Below are 18,240 nucleotides of genomic sequence, written 5' to 3' on the forward strand. Positions count from 1 at the left end.
ATGTTGCATAAGCAGGGTCCTGGCGTTAAGGCTTTCAAGGAGGAGCCGGAGTCCGGTTTCAGTTCGGAAAATACATAGAATTGAATGAACAAATGAGCTACATACAATGTTCGACGTGCCAAATATTGGTCTCTTTGATTGGTATATCTGAAGCTTATATCTTTCTATCTCCTTGGCGTAGTCGGAAGCTTGTTTCGTCAAATTGTATATATTTCTTGTTGAGTATTGGCTTAAGCACGTTCAATATTGTCGGCCTGGAAGTGGTTTTTATTGACTGGCTTTGATGTAGGCTTCAGATCGTCTTGTAAGGGTGATATATCAATATGCCCATCTATTGCGAACTATAGCAGCAGCGTGTCCGATTCTACGGGGATTATGTACTTGTACTCGAGGAACGGAGTATTTTGTTGGTGATTGTTAAGTCGGGGGTGGAGCTGCTCTCCAGTGAGACTAAAATTAGGTGCTAATGCTGAAGCGGGTCTTCATATAACTGCACAGGCCTCGTAGAGGCGTTTTTCTGTCTCAGTATACTCTCACTGTTTAGCCTGATGGCTGGTGACGTCCTCGTCCACCTGTGCACGGACCTCTTCGCCACTTGGGATTTTCCGCCTAAGGCACCAGAAGCATGCAAACAATACAAACCAAACTCTCGGGAGCACACCAGCGCTAAATGGGCGCGTCTTTGCTTCCTCTGCATCACTGGCTCAGATCTTCTTCTGAAATATCCAGCTTTTGATCTTAATCCGAAAAAAATCCCAGATATTTTATCTGCCGCTCACTTACCTCATCTAGCTTCTGATAGTCGCCATGAGCGAAAACGACGATCTACTGGCCAAGATCGGCCAGCTTGCAGGTGCGCTCACTATCAGCTCACCGTCAATACAAAGCTAACCTTCGAAGGCCAAATAAACCGCCACAAGACGCAAGAGACCCAGCCAGCTAACCACCAGTCTCAACACGTGTCTCGCCATGTCCCTTCTCACCCAGGATGGGCCCCATACTATAGGGGACGCGGCCGAGGACGTCGAGGAGCAGCTGCTCCTCACCGTCACCGCACACTTGTTTTGAATACTGCGAGCGCTGGCTCAAATTCTAGCGCCAACTCGTCCCCCGCGCCGATAAGTGCGAACAACAGCGCAGTGGTTCCGACACCATCTTCGACTGGCAATGGTTGGGTTGTGAAGCACGATCGCCACATGCAGCTCATCAACCCTGCCGTCTACGAACGGAAAACACAGGACCGGTCAAAGGATATGGAACGAACGCGCAAGCTTAGAGAACAGAAAAAGACCCAGTACGAAAAAGGGAAAGTACTTCGATATGCACAGGGTCCAGGTGCTAGTGCGATGGTATCCACCACTGCAAATCCTGCAGCTGGACACCAGATTCTTGTCAATGATGTTGCTTTCAGGGTCGCAAATGGCGGAAGTAAACTGATTCGTGTTTCAAGTTCGTGTTCCCTTCGCTCTTCCCCTTGAATTGGCTTACCCTTCATAGATGACCCCAGTTCTGCCAACAATACCCCCAAGCGCGTCACAGTGGCCGATGTGCCCTTTGTGCGAAGCAAAAGCGGAAACCTGCACCGCCTCGGTGCTGTGGCCATGAAGAAGTAAGTTTTGGTTTTGGCGATGCTTACCTTTGTACTGACCATGTCATAGAAATCATACCGTTAAGAAACGCGATGAGCTTTGCAAAAGATTCACAACAACCGGTATTTTGTTTTCCGACGGACCATGCTGCTATGTTCCATTCTGTCAGCATAACCAAAGACTAATACATCCGTTTTTCCAGGAACATGCTACAAAGGCCCGACCTGCCCATTCGTCCACGACCCCAGTAAGGTCGCTATGTGCAAGGACTTCCTCCAGACAGGCCAATGTGCCGCAGGTAGTAGCTGTGATCTATCCCATGAGCCCTCGCCCCACCGCTCCCCCACCTGTATGCATTTCCTTAGAGGACGCTGCGCCAACCCGGAATGTCGCTACGCCCACGTACGCGTGACACCCGGGGCCCCCGTCTGCCGCGCCTTTGCAACACTAGGATACTGCGAGAAGGGCGATGCGTGCGAAGAGAAGCACGTCCACGAGTGCCCGGACTATGCCAACACTGGCGCCTGCCACAAGAAGCGCTGCCAGCTGCCGCATGTGGACCGCGCCGGCCAGATTCGCAAGGCTGCTGCGGCTGCGGCTAGTAAAGCTGATTTGGGTGAGGATGAGTCTGACCCCTCTAGCGAGGAAGAAAATTATGACGCTATTGATTCGGACGATGTTGACTCGGATGCGTTCGATGACTCCCCCGAAGAACTGATCGAAGGTGTGGATAGCGGCGAAATGTCGCAGCAGCAAGACTTTATCCGCTTCTAAATCCTAAATCCTGCCATTTGTAGTTGATTGGATAGTTGTCTTTCTTGCCTTTCGTTTGCTTTGCCCATACCCCGAAAACATGTCGATAACATTCAGTTGAAAAGAAATTGAAAAAGAAAATTGAAGTTGAATACCTTGAAGTTTCGTCTCGTCTCCGTACTTAATTCCTGAAATTCTACGTTTGTTGATCTTGCACATGTCGACTTCGGTTGGGTATACTTCGGCAACTAACCCAGGCCGGGCCATGTGACACTGATAGAAACAACTGCAGGGCCCATGTCCTGCTGACTAGTGACATGAAGTAGGAAGCTGTGTGACCATAGAGATATGGATAAGCCTCACTATTGCATGATGTTGTCGTAGGGAGCGTAATATTGAAATTGGCACCCCAGGATATCCTCCCGAGACCTCTGATGACCCCCAGCCCGTGGAACTTACCGACGCCACAGGACCAATATTAGAAGCAGGCTGAGCAAGACATAGCCAGGGTCTAGAATCATTTGCTGTACTTGTTCATTGCAGTATATATTTAGTATTTTGACAGTGTGGTTGGCGTATCAGTCTCCTGGAGGAGTCAAGCACAGCCGTGGAGGGGTATGTCAAATAGGACCTAGTGATATAGGCAGCAACGATGGGGGTTTAGGTCCAAAACACCAAAGCCGAGAGCACGGAGGGGAGCCATAGTCAGTAGTTCGGAGTTCATGTTTAAAACATTTACAAATATGTAACATCGTGACGGTTTGTATTGAGGAAGTCGAGATGATGACTACCGAATGAAGTCAAGGACTTCCTTGTTCTAATAGGAGACAGTCTAGGTCTGGCCAGAATAAAATAGTACGTAATTACTTTGGAATCAAGTGATTTATTGTTGTGCGAGGTCAGTAGTCGACATAATCCTGGGCTCTTGACAATCCAACAAACTATGTGTATCACCAACACTTGCAAGCGTCGGCGGCTAAGTTAAGCCACACATATCGACCCTTGTCTACCAATTCCATCTAATGTTGGTTTTGGTTCTTGGGATTCGTTGAATCGCGAGAGTAACCATCGTACTACGTTGGAATCGCCAGTTGGGCTTTAGTGCAAGACAGAAAATCTACTCAGACCAAGACCAGCAACGTCATCAAACAAAAGAATATGAATCCTTCAGACAATATAATAGTTGAGAAAGACAGTCTCTCGGACGAGAGCAGCAGTAGAAAGGGATAGTGACTCAGTCAACCCGAGATACTGAATATTAGCTTCTTTGTCCCAATATTGCGATCATCGACGACATGTTGGCTATCCATAACCGCAGCAAGCGACAGAAACTCCCAAATCCTCTCCATATCTCGCCCTGCTAAAGAATGAGTCATTAAATCGGTGAACGAAGGTCCCCGACACAGAGACCAAATGTCCTTCCATCAACGGGTCCAAGAAAAGACGGATTCCCCGATAGGTAGGCTACAGTCCCGAAAGACGTCAACAAATCCCCAATCAGGCATGTGGAGTATACCAGGAGTCCAGTAGTGTATCAAGTGGCCCAGTCACATCCAATCCCAGACATTGCCTTGTTCCCATATGATGTGCCCAATGTACCCGGTGCACGGCATATCAGGCAGGTACAGGTTCAAAGTGAGGCTTTGAGATCGTATCCGGCTTAGCCTGTACCGGGGATATGTTTTAGAGACCCTTGGGCACATACCGTGTATTGAAGTTGTATGGAGCCGTGGAAGAAGTGGGCCATTGACTACATGAATATTAGAATGAGAGTGGAGCGGTGGACCTGCCATGGCCTTCTAGCTCGTTGAAAGAAGGTAGATCACCAGTTTCATTCTGAGTCATATGGCTAAACAGTGGTTTCAGCTTCACCGCAGGAAAGGCGAAGGTGTTAGTCTCGCATTGGGAATGTATGAGACGCTTGATATATTCGGTCCGTACACAAACAACTAGCATGATACTGATCCCAGCTTCTCAGATGACTGTACTTTTTGTTGTGGAATCGTCATTGGCGAGCAGAAACAAAAATGTCATCGGGTACCTTGCGCTGAAAATGATTCCCTGTGTATGACTAATGTAGGAATGAGCCGACGGGGTGACCGATGGCAGACTGGATCTCCATTGGACAGACTCGGCTTTTTCACCGCCAGATCTTATCCGGGTTAACTTGCCCACCCGCGGACTTGCCGCCCAGGTGACAGGCCTATCATTATCACAGGCTCCACGCTGTGTACTATGTATAGACTGCGAACAGACTCAGCGGCTGCCGCAGAGGGGCTTGTGCTCCGGGGAATTGTCGAGACGAACTGACAGGAACAGGAACCGGGTGTGCGCTTTGGGCGGCGAGTCTCGGGTCTTATTGAACTATGGGGAAAGGAAAAAAAAAAGCAAAAGCAGCTGAGTGAGAGCCCAAGTCTAATCCTGGTATAATTTGGAGATATTGGGAAATTGAAATTGGGGGGGTAGATTATGGGTGTTCACCCCGCAGCGTAAAGACAAGCCGGAAGGCACCCGTCAAATACGACGGCATCACGTCCCCTGCACTCCGCATAGTTGATCATGGATTAAATGTGGTCTGTGGGCCTGGGAGGGTTGGATGAATGGCTGCTTCAGCCATCTGGGAACTGCAGAGAGACCTGCAAGTACAGTAGATCACGGCAAGATTGAGCAAGATCAGGCGTGGGATTTCCAACCCAAGCTCTTGCTCTAGGCAGAGCTTTAACCTCCAGGGTAATTCCACATAGGGAGTTTGATTTTGGAGGGGTGAGGTCGTCATCTGGATGGGACGAGTGATCAGTGCATGACATCCGTGCATTGCTTTTTCTTTCTTTTTGTCATCCATGGTCGGCCCAACAGTGGATCGGCGGGCCGAGCCCGTCCCAAAGATTCATTCTATAGAGAAGCACCAAGGACCATTCGGGGGGAAGGAAATGATAGTGAACCCCAAAATAAAGAACAAAACAAAGAGGAAAAGCAAAACTTCAAACCGTCAGGGATCGCAGCCCAAAGGATCGTCACACTGACTCGGGAATGATTGGCTATTAGCGACGGATAGAAAAGAGGATGACATTTAGACTGAACATCTGACCATTCACGGGTGATGAGTTTAGTACATAAAAAGGTACAGAAAGATACTTCAAAACACATATTTCAAGTATACGTGCAGGTCAGGCTCTAAGTAGCAATTAGTATTCTATGTAAGCGCCGTGAATAAGGTATAGCACAGACCATATACTCCCCACGACAGGGGTTGTCTCAAGCCGGCGGAACGAGGATCGATCGATAGGCTATCGTTTATCGATAAGCACAGCGTCTGATTTCCCCCACTTAGGATTGTTGGTGATGGGTTCGGGTTTACAGAGTACATCGTACAGGAGAGGAAAAAGGGTACTCTATGTATACAACATCAGGTACATACTCCCGAGGTCTGTACTAATGTTGCATAGCCAGTCATTATTCCGTGTAAATAAGCGAATGACTGCCAGCATTACCATCGAGACTGGCTAAAGACAAAACTAAAACAGAGAAAAAAACTTCCGATAAAATAGAAAATAAAATAAAACCCAAACAGAAAATTAAAGCCGAATAACCAAAATACCAAAATACCAACCAAAATAATCAAACATCAACAGATGCAGGTCTGCCCAAGCAAAACAATGCAGCCAATAACGGAGATGCTGTCTCGGGGGCCACACTTGCGCTCCCGCGCAGACCGCTGGATGAGTACTGGGTACTTGATCGACAGCCTATTCTCCATCACCCACATCGGTACTCGGTACCTGTGGGTACAATGTCAACCGCACGAGCGCTGCATCTGCTCATACATAGCCTGCGTTTCCCCCCCGGAACTAGATCACAGCATATTTCCCCCCTCTTCATGATTATATCGTCATCTTCATCTTCATTTCTATATACCTACTCTTTTCCCTCTTTGGTGATTTTTACTTCTATACCGATTTTTCTATAAATCATCCTCCCCCCCCCACCCCTCTCTCAAAAGACACACACCGCCTCTTCATGATGGCACAATATTTCCAGTCTGAATTCTACCAACAATCACCATCAACATTAGACGTGGCACCAGAAGACGACGAGATGAGCGTGTTGGACGACAAGATCCTGGACCCGAATTCCGAAGACCATCCCGACAACCGCCGCGCCTCCTACGACGCCCCAGAAGGCTACTCACATCGGGATTCCGTCTGGTCGAATTACTCAAATACCAGCTCCAGCCAGTCGCAGTCAAATTCGCATTCTCAACTCGGGCACTCCATGCTGAACTCAACGGGTGCACCCTTCATGCCCATCGACGGCCCGCAATCAACCTCCTACCCGCAGGCATCGTGGTCCATGCCGCGCTCGGATTCAGGCTCATGTACCCCGACCGTGGGCTATGATCAGTATGCTGCCAACGGAGACCAGAGTGCCATCACTCCTTTCTCTGGTGGTGCGGTTGGGCCCGTCGGCGCTATGCCCATGAACCCCATGTCGTACCGGGGAGGTATGGCGTTTGCGACTCCCGGTAGTGTTGCCATGTCACCGCAGTCAAGCCAGGGCTGGATGCCGGCGCCGATGGATCTGGCTGAGGCAGAGTTGCACTCGAGAAAGAGCCCGAATTATCGGATTGTCAGGCCGTTGAGGCGGGGGGATGGGATTCGGAAGAGGAATTCCCGCATTGAAATCGCCCCCGAACTGACTTTGGATAATATCGATGAGGCGATCAGGGAGTGCGCGGACGAGGAAGGGAAGAAGCGTCTCAAGGCGATCAAACGCCTGCTGCGGAATCGATACGCGGCGTAAGTTGAGATCGATGAGTTGAGTTGGGTTAAATGCTAACACCATTGTAATAGGTTGCAATCTCGTCAACGCAAGAAGAAGGATGCCGAGAATGAAATCGAGAAGAATAAAGTACTCGAGGCGTTGAACACCCAGCTGAAAGAGAAGGAGAAGAACCATATCATGAGAATAAAAGAGCTGGAGTACGAAAGTCACCAGTTGAATACCTACAATAGGCAGTTGCAAGAGCACATGCAACGCCTGGACATGGAGAAGGACGAAACTATCCTCAGACACACGCGGGAGACCGCCGACCTGCTGAAGAGAAACAGCATGCTGGAGGAGAGAGTTAAGCAGCTTGAGCGTGGCGTAAAGCCCGTTCAAGACATCATGGCCGGTGACTTCACCGGCTTCGAGAACCCCACCATGCAGAACCACTCATGGGACGACTTCTCAATGGTCCCTGGACCCACTTTGCAACAGGAATGTGTGCAAACTCCCCGTTCTCAGGTTAGCCAGCAGGTTAAGGTCCCGGAGAAATCCAACGGATCTGAGCTGCCGATCAGCTGGAACGCCTTCTACATGTTCCTGCTTGTTGGTGCCTTCATCGCCTCGAACAGTACCTCCTTACCGGCCAACTCGCTGCCCCAACTCTCCGAGGAGTACCGGGCGGAGTCAGCGAACGTACTGAAAGCAGTGCTTGCCTCGTCACCTGGCCACGAGCTCACCCACTCCCACTCCATCAACCACGGGACAACAACCGGGCCTGCGCCGGCAACTATCAGCGGCATGGAAATGGCGCAGATGAGCTCGATGCAGCCCGTGCCATCAAATCTAGACCAGCTGCATAACACACTCGTCATGCCGACAGAGGAGCAGGAGCGCGAACAGGTTTTCTCAATGAACGCGGACCAGTACAACTCCCTGACGACGTTTGAGGATGACGGGGACTTTAAGCCACAGCAGCCATCTACTCTGCAGCAGGCGTTTGCTGCGATGGCGCAGCGGAGTCACATGCACTCCGCGCTGTCTTCGGATGTGTATTCCAGATCATTGATGTGGGACCATGTGCCTGAAAAGGTTGTTCGGGACTTCCGTCGCATGGTGCAGGGTCATGGTTACGAGACTCCCGTCAAGGAGGAGGGTATTTTCCACTCTTGATGATTTTCTTTCGGGATTAGTCCTGCAATTTTCGACACGACAATATTTTCTGATTCTTTTCTTTTTTTTTTACCTTTCTTGCATTTCTTGCAACGTCCTTTGGGTTGTTGCTTGATCTGACCCCTTTTCTTCCTTTTCTTTTTTTCTTCTTGAAAAATACGGGCTAGCAATGGCCCTTGAAATACTAGCGTGCAACGATAGATCACGCAACACTTTTTATTGTTCTCTTATTTGTGTATCTTTTTTTCAATGTCTTTTCTTTTCTTCGAGTTCAGTCCCAGGGTCAGGTTCACTCGGGCATAGGGGGCTTTGTTCAGCGATGTGATTTTAGCGATTGGCTTCGGAGCGTGTTTCTGTTTCTTTTGGATGAGAGGGGAGACTATATTATACGAACGACAGGGTGGACACCTGAATTATGTGATTGTGTACAGGCCTGGGATCCCCCCTGCAACATTGAAGCTGGGATGGGATCTTGGGCATGGGATATGAGAAACGAAACGAGTTATGAAGAAACCTTGCATGTGGTTGCATTCAACTGTGCTGATTATGACTTGTTTTATGAACTGTGTTTTATGTATTTAGCGATCTGGGCTGGGACAGTGACAGGCATTCTGGAAATGGGATGGGATGGTCTCGTGCTTTCGGGCTGGATGAACTTGCTTTTTCGTGTTTTCAAATGTGTTCTTTTGGGTTTCGGCCCCTTGGCTGGAAATCCAACTAGACTCCGGACTTAACGAGCAGGGGTTGTCTTAGTCTGAGTGATTTTGTGCTGAACCCACAATGGCTGGCTACGGATGTGATGAAGGGATGACAATGTGATATCTCACCACGCAACACGAACCACTCTTACGATGTAATTGCTATCGTTTAATCCATTATTGGATCGGGTCTACCCGGCGCAGCACACGTTTTCCGCGTTTGACGACGGAAGTATCTCTGCGGATCGGAGACATCCGGTTAGTGCAACATATGTTGATATTACGGACTACATGTACCCACTTCTCAAAGTACGCACGCGACGATGGAACGACATCCGAGCTCCAGTTACTACGCAGCAACTACCCCTTTGAGCAATATCCCCTCGATAGAAACCCACGATGGCCGGGATTGACCCACGCGTAATCTTAGTTGAAGGACCTTCGGGGGTAATTCGTGGCGCTAGCACCCAATCACTACCACGAGATTTGGCCCACTGACGGGACTTGCGTGGAATGCTGACCTTCCAAGGTTGTTCCAAGCTTTGACAAGCAATTATCCGAGCCTTGGTTTTCTATCAAGGTCCGTAGGGCTGTCCCGTCTGGGCATTGATATCCAAAGGGAAACCTCAAGTTCTCAGCACAATAGCAGCACATCACGGTCACCAGGAACTTTGAACACCAATTAGACACCTTAACAACATTAGAATTATTAAATATCCTAGCCTATAATGAAACCGGTGACAGGAAATACAAACTAACCACCAAGCTAACCACCAAGCTAATAATATAACTGGGACTAAAACGTCCCAAGGTCCTCATCTCAACGGAGGACCCGAGGAAACTGCCTCTTTCTCTAATATAAAACGGTCGAACAATTCCTGTCATATGTGCCAGTCAAGATCGTCGTCATAATTTCCTCTTCCTCAAGCCTTTACTTCGGCTTCTCCCATCCAACACCGGGGCACGGTCTACAAACATAACCGGCCAAGATGTCGTTCGACCCTCACAATGTTGACCTGGACACAGTCGACCCGGCCGAGATAGTTTGCTACCTCAATGCCGAAGGCAACGAATATAACGGCCAAATCGGCGCACGCATCTCCGCCATCTTCGTAATCCTCATTGTCTCCTCGGCAGCAACCTTCTTCCCAGTGCTAGCACAACGCGCCCCACGCCTCCGAATCCCAATCTACGTCTACCTCTTCGCAAAGTACTTCGGAGCCGGCGTAATCATCGCAACAGCCTTCATCCACCTCCTCGACCCGGCATACAGCGAAATCGGCAGCAACTCCTGCGTCGGAATGACAGGCCACTGGGCAGACTACGCATGGTGTCCAGCAATCGTTCTAACCTCAGTGATGATCATCTTCCTCATGGACTTCGGCGCCGAGCGCTGGGTCGAGCTGAAATACGGTATCTGCCGCGACGACCCAGAGCCCATGATGGCAAATGGGGGTGAAGTGCGACGTGTTGTCTCGCGTGCGTCGGCGCGACACCCGGACGATAAGCTCGTCAAGGAGGTTGAGTCGCAGACTCAGGAGCTGGACATCGAGCGCTCGGTTAGGCAGCAGATTGCTGCGCTGCTGATTTTGGAGTTTGGTGTTATCTTCCACTCTGTTATTATTGGTCTCAATCTTGGTGTTGCTGGTGATGAGTTTGCTACGCTTTACCCTGTTCTGGTCTTCCATCAGTCTTTTGAGGGTCTTGGTATCGGGGCGCGTATGTCGAGTATCCCGTTCAAGAAGGGGAGTTGGTTGCCTTGGGTCTTGTGTGCTGCTTATGGTCTTACCACCCCGGTTTCTATTGCTATTGGTCTTGGTGTGCGCACCACTTATAATCCTGGGTCTTTCACTGCCAATGTTGTTTCTGGTGTGCTTGACTCCATCTCCGCTGGTATCTTGCTATACACTGGTCTTGTTGAGCTGCTTGCTCGTGATTTCTTGTTTGATCCTCATCGCACCCAGGATAACAGGCGGTTGACTTTCATGGTGTTGACTATGATCCTTGGTGCTGGTATCATGGCTCTGCTTGGAAAGTGGGCTTGAACTGGGATCGATCTACAGACGGTGTGTGTCTTTGGTGACAGATGTGTGAATTGTAAGATGGTAAACTGTGTTATTGGATATAGATTGGATATAATTGGCAGTATAATTTAGTTCCGAGACAAATGATACCCAAGGTGGGCTGGCTTTATGATAACTTTGTGGATTCTCTTTTCCGCCACAAGTAGGTTAAACAACGAGTTGCCGAAGGAGAGATTTGAACAGTAGTAATACATATAGTATAAGTGTTTACGGCAGTGTATAGCCGCCGGTGCGCCATTTTGACTGTGATACCGCTAGTTTACTCCTACCTACAAATTGAGGTCTAATGGTTGATTCCTACAATATCAACTTCTATAGGGTCAATTTCTACAATATCCCAATTCCTATAATAAGAATAATTGGCCGCTTATACAGCAATAGTCTTCTTAGGTAGTCTTCTCCGATAGTCTTTTTATATATCTTTTTAGTGGTCATTTTTAGTGGTCTCTAGATATATCGTCATGTAGATATCTTCTCTCCCTCCTTAGTTCATTTCGTAGATAGTAGAAAAGGGCTAAAAAGGCTTAAATTATAAAAGGGATTCCTATATATAACCTTTGATATCTCAACCTGTACAATACCTCAATTCTATAGTGTCAATTTCTATCAATTTCTATGGTTAATAAAGTACACGTATACTAGTTTAATGAAATGTTCTGCTAGCAAAATACGATATGGCGCAGTGGCGGCTATACACTGCCATAAACTGTTATTTAATTGGTCCACTACTGAGATAACCCGAGTTCTAATATAAGACTGTTGGTTTGCTCGTAGATGTTGGCTGAGACCAATCGATAGACGCCTAAAGACCAAATCACTTCTGCGGAATTTGTTTGATACATATGTACCTACTTTGACTATTGTGACTGTTTCCACGATATATGAACTGGTTCACGGGCGCAGGCTTTTCACCCCTCGATATCGGCCAGGAAGTTTCACGCACATCGGCCCTTGATATTACTACGTACTACGTACGTTGAAACAACATCATTTTTATCGCAATCTTCGCGATTCGAGACTTTTCTTGAATTGGAAAGCTAGATCCCCCCTCATTCACGAGAAAGCAAGACTATGTAGGTCCAAGCCTTCAATACAGCCATTCAAGTCCGCGAATAGGGATGTGAAGGATGACCAAGAACAAACGTGACGGGTGGCATCCCCATACACCGGATATGACGATACAGTCAAACTTGACCATTTTGGTGACCAAGAAGACAATACCTTCTGCGTGACATCTTTGTAAATCAAATTCGGAAAAGGAGCCGCAGGATCCGGGGAAAGTAGATGACTTGACTGCATTCGCATGGTAAGAGCTCCGTACATGATTGATCTGCACTCAAAGCCACATCCATATTTGCCGCTCAGGAAGGCCTCGCGTGTTCTTTGAAGACGGAGAATCAATTTGTTGATAGCCCCCTCTCTCGTTTTGCTCATTGATCCTGTGATGTCGTTAGATATTACGCAGCTTCAGGATTTGTCTGACCTTACCCATGACCTTTTCGGGGATCGGGAGCCCCCAAGCATTGATCCGATTTCCACTGCATGACATAGCCGTCGATGTTGTCTGTTTGAACTGGGAAGGAAGCTGGAAGAACCAGGAAACCCATAACCACAACATCAAATCCCGGTTATCCGTTGTGGGAATCTTTTCCTCCAGTTTGTTGATCCAGGTATCTGTCATGACAAGCAGAGCTTCCTTGCATTCATAGTAATCCGCTATGACTGCAACTTTGGCGAGCATCTCGAGGGTCAACTTTCGCGGTATGTGGTAGTACTTCCCATGAATAGCACGGAGTACAATCAGGAACTCTTCGATGCCCCAGCTCTCTGCAGTAAGTTCAATTGAGCCCTTCTGCTGAAACTCAACGCTTTCCTTCCAACCACTGGTGAGTACGCTTTTGAACACGCAGGATGCGAACATCAAATGCTTCGCGGATACTTGGATGTAGAAACAATTCTCGACAAGCGGTTCATCGATTTTCTCTTTGACAGCAGGGTCTTCAGGAGGAGGGTCTTTGATCGGTTCTGGTTCGGGGGATGGTGGAGTGGCGCTCAATCCTTTTTTTCTTCTCTTGTTCCTCGAAGTCTCTGAATTGGTTTGTGGCGATTCGATCACTTCTGCAGGACTCTGAGTACAATGGCCGGGCTCTGGAGGGGTCATGCCAGTGATAGTCTCTTCAGGCGGTTGTGCGAAAGGAGAGTCTGCATTGCGTAATATTATGATCACTTCACCGTCTGGATCGATGATATAATCTGGAGCTCGTCGATCCATTTTGGTTATCGGATGAAGGAATGAAGTTGTCGTCGAATGAGAGAGAAAAGAGTTGATTCTCGGCTGTAGATAGAAGGAGTTGAAGGCTATGAGAGTGGGGAGGGAGTGACAGGAGGTAGGTCAGCTAGAGGGATCTTGGGAAGTGGAGAGCTCAGAGAAGCAACAATGGGTAGGACATGAAATGGACTGGAGAGAAGAGGAAAGGGAAATAGAGAAGAGAGAATAAGAAGGAAGACAAGTATTTAGAACTCTTGATAGCAAACAGTCGTGGATAACCTCAGCCCCAGTCTTTCCAAGTTCAAGTCTTCTCAGTTGTCAAAATACCTAGGTAGGATTGACGTGGATAAGACACAAGTCCTATAATATCATTACTCGATTCACCTGGGAACTACTCTTGATGCTTTGAAAGTTATATCAAGTGATACCTTAGCCCCAAACCATTCAGAAACGCACCTTGCAAAGGCCTTCTGAGTCAGAATCTTCTCGTTGAGTCCTCTTACTCTAAGTAAAAGGAGAGGTGTATAGCCAGTGCGACATATCGTGTTTTGCCAGAATATTTCACAAAATTAGTATATATGTATTTGCTAAGGGCTACGATGCTGGACATCTAGTGAATACTAGCATAGGAAAATCAGGAAGAAGAAAAGGTGATAATGAATCTATGGGAAACCGGCTGTATATAAAGCCTGTATGAACAAAGACAATGGCAAACTAGGAAAAAGCCTCAGTCTGCTCACAAAGACATCCAGGATGCAAAAGATGTCCTAGAGCCTAAAGATTGTGGGGCTCATATTAATATTAAATCTAACTCATCTAGACATAGTGTTGTTGTGGGTGTTCTCACAAATGCCCCTATTGAATAGACAGCCTGGACCCGAGGGGCGATCGGCAAGTATCTCATATCAGCTCCACAAAAGTACTCATAGTCAGCGTGCAATTTTGGCTGCTTTGTCAAACGCGTCGATCATTCCGTTATAAAGGGATGCGGTGCCCTGTGTTGTATGGTCGGTTCCCGTCCACAACTTCCCGTCTCTCATGGGAAAAAGAAGTTCTCTAAGTTCCTCCGCTAAGTCGAAAAGCACCTTGAATTCGGGTGTAAACTCGTCCATTATGGCGCGGAAGCTTTCGGCATGCATGTCCTTTGTCTTGGTCCTCGCCTTGTCGACAGGTCGGCCTCTGCAATGCGCTTGTTGCTGGTAATTGTAGTTGGTTTTCGCCCACCGGAACTGGCCTTTTGCATATTGCAAGGAAAAGAAATGTGTAAAAGAAAGATTCTAGGTCGTGCCTATAAGTATGAGGGTTATTGGGTAGGTAGGCCTGCAGCACACCGATCGCCTGGAAAGGTGGTGTTCCAACGCTTTCAAATTGCTTCGATGGGGTCGTCACCGGGCTTGCAAGATCCAAATCAATCAAGACACCCTTGGGTCCTTGGAGGTCATGCTCCATGCCATGCGCTGGGATAATGATGTTCCCAGGAGAGATGTCTTGATGAAGAATTCCTCCATCTTGATACAGTGAACGATGGCCCTTTAATGCGTCTCGTAACGCGCACAGAAGTCCTGGAATAGATTTAAACCGATGAAGCGATTCGCCAAGCGGTGCAACAACGACATATTTAAGCATCTTTTCTCCGATAGTTGCATGTGGCGCATCGCCGGAATTGCCTCCTCGTCCTTTGGGGGTCCCGATATATAGTCGCATGCAGACCCAGGACTGACATGCCTTGCAGTCTCTGTCTAGGATGAGAGCTTACAAGTGTTGTCAAGGGTCAATCCACGACGCCAGTCACCCGTACCGCAGACAATTCGGTGTTAAATCAGTCGAATAACTCCCCAGATATACTTCTCCGTAGCCAGCTCAAGCATTTCAGTCTCAGAACCTTCGTCGAGCTCACACCATTTAATCTTAACAGCATAGTTCCAGTCATTGGCGCTCTGTAACTGAGCGCGGTAGCAAGTAAGCCCGTCACTGAAAATAGTCTTGTTGACTCGTGCAAAGATCGGCGAATCATCTAGGTACAACCAGCAAGCCTTCGCTGCACCACCAAATTCGCACTCAATATAATTGCCCCGGTAATCATGTTTGATCAAATCACTCACACCAAGTGAGGCATCGTCCATGAGTAGATAGCTAGCAATAATTTGGGTCACAAGATCGGGTGTCTTCGTGATGTTGAAAGCTTTGCTCCCATATATCCCTGCCCGGTCGAATACCCACATTTCCAAAATACCCTCACAAAGATAAAAACCATGCAGAAGAATACGGCCGGGTTGATGGGCGAAGACTTCGTCGCGCGAGCACACAGATTGCGGAAACCGACCATGAAGGGACAATCGATCGTTATTTCGCCGAGCGCAAGAACGCTTGACCACGTGGGACTACCGGTACCGTTTGTGAGAACGAGGGACTTCCGTGGTATTGTTTCGAGCCACATGGGCTGAGTGGCATTTTCTCCTAATATCTGGTAAGGTCGAGCAGCATTTTGCACATTCTTGATCCAGGTAGCAAACGCCTCGTATGATTTGATTGCCAGTCTGTGTGATGTTGCAACTTCTCTGGCTATTGCGATCGCTGGGCCAGACCAAGGCTGGTCTTCGAGGAAAATCGCAGCTAGCCCTTCAATATCAGCGTAGATATGCCCGTCGAGACCATCCAGAAATTCTTCAACCGTGCCCTGGATCATAGAAGAGTCATTGACTTCAACCATGCCTTCACCTCGAATCTGCTCTCGAAATGACATAGCTGGTAACTCAGAAGAAGTTTCGGGCGAGGAAAAATTTGGTGCGAGACTTGAGGGTTTCTAGATCTGCGGGAAGGAAAGAGGGTATAGGTATCGTGGATCAGCAAGTTGGCGATGGCTTTCCTGTTTGGTGCTAGCACAGACCCACTTCAAATAATCATTTTTGCTCCTCGAGCTCTTTTTAGCCTATTTAGATCGTATAGAGAAGACATCTATAGCCGAATTACTACTATAGTAGTATCGAATAGGTATATACTAATAATATATCTTAAAAGCTCGCTATTATTATTACCTCCTAGTGTTTATTTTTTCCTTTATCCTTTATTGTATAGGGGGCTTTTGAATCTATGTGCCATCGATCGTGGGGGGTGTTGAATCTCCCTGTCATATGACGTTGCCCTATGTATGTAGTTCACTACTATCCTTCCTTTCCTCCTTACATAGGTTCACCACTCAAGTACAATACATCTTGTACAGCCTTTTCATGATCTCTCTTACGTTGTAGATCTTATCACATCCCATGTGGGAGCACCTCTTCCGCCCCGGTTTGCTAACGTGGCTACTGATTCCATGCTCTCTTCAGGAGTTCTTGGACTGACATGGGCTTTTCAATGGAGTCCCCAAGGAACTCGACAAGATCAGAGGACCCTTCGATCTTGGCAATATCAAAAGCCCCTAGACCGACAGCTGCATCCATGTCGCAAAGCAGGGCACGTAACTGTTCCTCGCCACCAGGGAATTGATGGGCAATGGGCTCATTGCTGGGAAGGAGGGGGACCGAATGGTTTAAAAAGTCTTGAATCGGATACCTCTTGACCTCAATTTCCTCGGGGTTCCCCTTGGCCGCGACTGCCACGTCAACCAGGTCGTTGAGTGAGATTTGTGACCCGATGATGGTAAGGACCTTGGGCCATTGTGGCAAGTCAACCGCAGCAGCCACATATCGCCCAACATCCCTGGCCATGGTCATTGCAAGGATGGCCTTGCCATTGCCAGGGACCTTGATTTGGTTGTTTTGCAGGTCGAGAATGGAGTAGGTTGGGCGCAGGGGACTCTCAATCTTGGGCATTCCAAAGTAATCCATGAACATGCCACAGACAAAGTAGGTATACTCAAGCCTCGTCTTCTCAATCGCTCGACGAGCGACGCTGTGGAAGCGCTTCTCCGGGTATGGCAGGACAGAGTCAGGCAAGTCGTAGTCGACATTAAATTCCGACGGCGCGAACCGCTTGACACATTTCGAAGCGGCAGCGGCACTTATCAGCCGTAGCTGGGCGTTAGAGACATCTTCAAAATCCAGGCCCAAGGTAGAGATGATGGTATGGACGTTTTTCTCTTCAAGGGCCGTAGTGATGGACTTTTCCTCCGCGTAATCTGTTTGGATAATGGGGAGATATTCCTTTCCGCCTGGACCCTTGATTGGCTTGGCGGAAGAAGGAGGCTATTTCCAAAAGAAATTTGCCACGTTAGCGCCCTTGTTCTAGCGACACAATTCGGAAGTGACGATGCTTTACCTTCCGAGTCAGCGAGTAAACCTCATGTTTACCTGTCGCTAAGAGGGATTCGACGATCAATTTGCCCAAGTCGCCGAAGCCTCCTGCTACCGCGATAACGACCATTGTGGCGATTAGACAAAGTGTAGTGAAGCACGAAAAAGCCCCGTCAGTGGCAAAAGATAGCTATATTGTCGGCAGCACGGCGGCATACAGCAGCACCGGTTTGAGAAATACCCATTTTTGCTCTGTCTGTCAGGCTTTAACGGGAAGCACCCATGCTCAGCACGACGGAGAAGAGCCGAGGTGGGGGGGGGGGGGGAGAAGGATAAATCTGTGATTGGTAGGGTTTCCCACATCAGATCTTCCGCTTCGGCCCACCACGTTCCTGACGCGGGAGGGAACCGGTTGCGCTGTGTCAATGGTTGGTCACCCACCCGCGGACTTGGATCCTCCACATTATTGCGAGGCAGGCTTAACTTACTGCGCAGCCGTCGGTGTGGTTGAAGGCGCGGAAAAACCATGTGCATCAAGCCGCTGAGGAAAGCCTCACGAAACTAGATAGATAATCCCAGCCGCCAGGTACAAAGGAACTTCAGCTTGCAAACACGACGCCGCAACTACACAGCATCACACTTCTATTTCTTACCGCTTCAACAAGATTGCGACACACT

The 18,240-nt window shown here is 48.3% G+C and overlaps 5 protein-coding genes across 5 annotated transcripts; 3 read left to right on the forward strand and 2 right to left on the reverse strand.

The window, feature by feature from the left end:
* Positions 1–807: 807 nt before the first annotated feature.
* N7519_007800 (CCCH zinc finger protein) lies at positions 808–2,363 on the forward strand (the record flags this gene model as incomplete). The annotated part of the gene is made up of 5 exons (XM_057294576.1): positions 808–853; positions 901–1,449; positions 1,498–1,609; positions 1,659–1,711; positions 1,792–2,363. 5 exons carry the CDS (start codon positions 808–810, stop codon positions 2,361–2,363), a joined length of 1,332 nt encoding a protein of 443 aa, XP_057149387.1.
* Positions 2,364–6,359: 3,996 nt separating this feature from the next.
* Positions 6,360–8,279, forward strand: N7519_007801 (putative bZIP transcription factor; the record flags this gene model as incomplete). The annotated part of the gene is made up of 2 exons (XM_057294577.1): positions 6,360–7,138; positions 7,193–8,279. The coding sequence occupies 2 exons, from the start codon at positions 6,360–6,362 to the stop codon at positions 8,277–8,279; spliced, it is 1,866 nt and encodes a 621-aa protein (XP_057149388.1).
* A 1,687-nt stretch (positions 8,280–9,966) lies between these two features.
* Positions 9,967–11,022, forward strand: zrfA (high-affinity Zn(2+) transporter ZRT1; the record flags this gene model as incomplete). Its single annotated transcript, XM_057294578.1, has 1 exon — positions 9,967–11,022. The coding sequence occupies one exon, from the start codon at positions 9,967–9,969 to the stop codon at positions 11,020–11,022; it is 1,056 nt and encodes a 351-aa protein (XP_057149389.1).
* Positions 11,023–12,114: 1,092 nt separating this feature from the next.
* On the reverse strand, positions 12,115–13,333 carry N7519_007803 (uncharacterized protein; the record flags this gene model as incomplete). Its single annotated transcript, XM_057294579.1, has 2 exons — positions 12,115–12,500; positions 12,523–13,333. The coding sequence occupies 2 exons, from the start codon at positions 13,331–13,333 to the stop codon at positions 12,115–12,117; spliced, it is 1,197 nt and encodes a 398-aa protein (XP_057149390.1).
* A 926-nt stretch (positions 13,334–14,259) lies between these two features.
* N7519_007804 (uncharacterized protein) lies at positions 14,260–17,692 on the reverse strand (the record flags this gene model as incomplete). Its single annotated transcript, XM_057294580.1, has 6 exons — positions 14,260–14,564; positions 14,662–15,065; positions 15,176–15,495; positions 15,564–16,122; positions 16,673–17,514; positions 17,588–17,692. The coding sequence occupies 6 exons, from the start codon at positions 17,690–17,692 to the stop codon at positions 14,260–14,262; spliced, it is 2,535 nt and encodes an 844-aa protein (XP_057149391.1).
* Between the last annotated feature and the right edge of the window lie 548 nt (positions 17,693–18,240).

Source organism: Penicillium mononematosum, assembly GCF_028829835.1.
Source record: "Penicillium mononematosum strain IBT 11891 chromosome Unknown utg000003l:1.0-8172316.0:1.0-8177699.0, whole genome shotgun sequence".
In the NCBI taxonomy this organism is placed as follows: domain Eukaryota; kingdom Fungi; phylum Ascomycota; class Eurotiomycetes; order Eurotiales; family Aspergillaceae; genus Penicillium; species Penicillium mononematosum.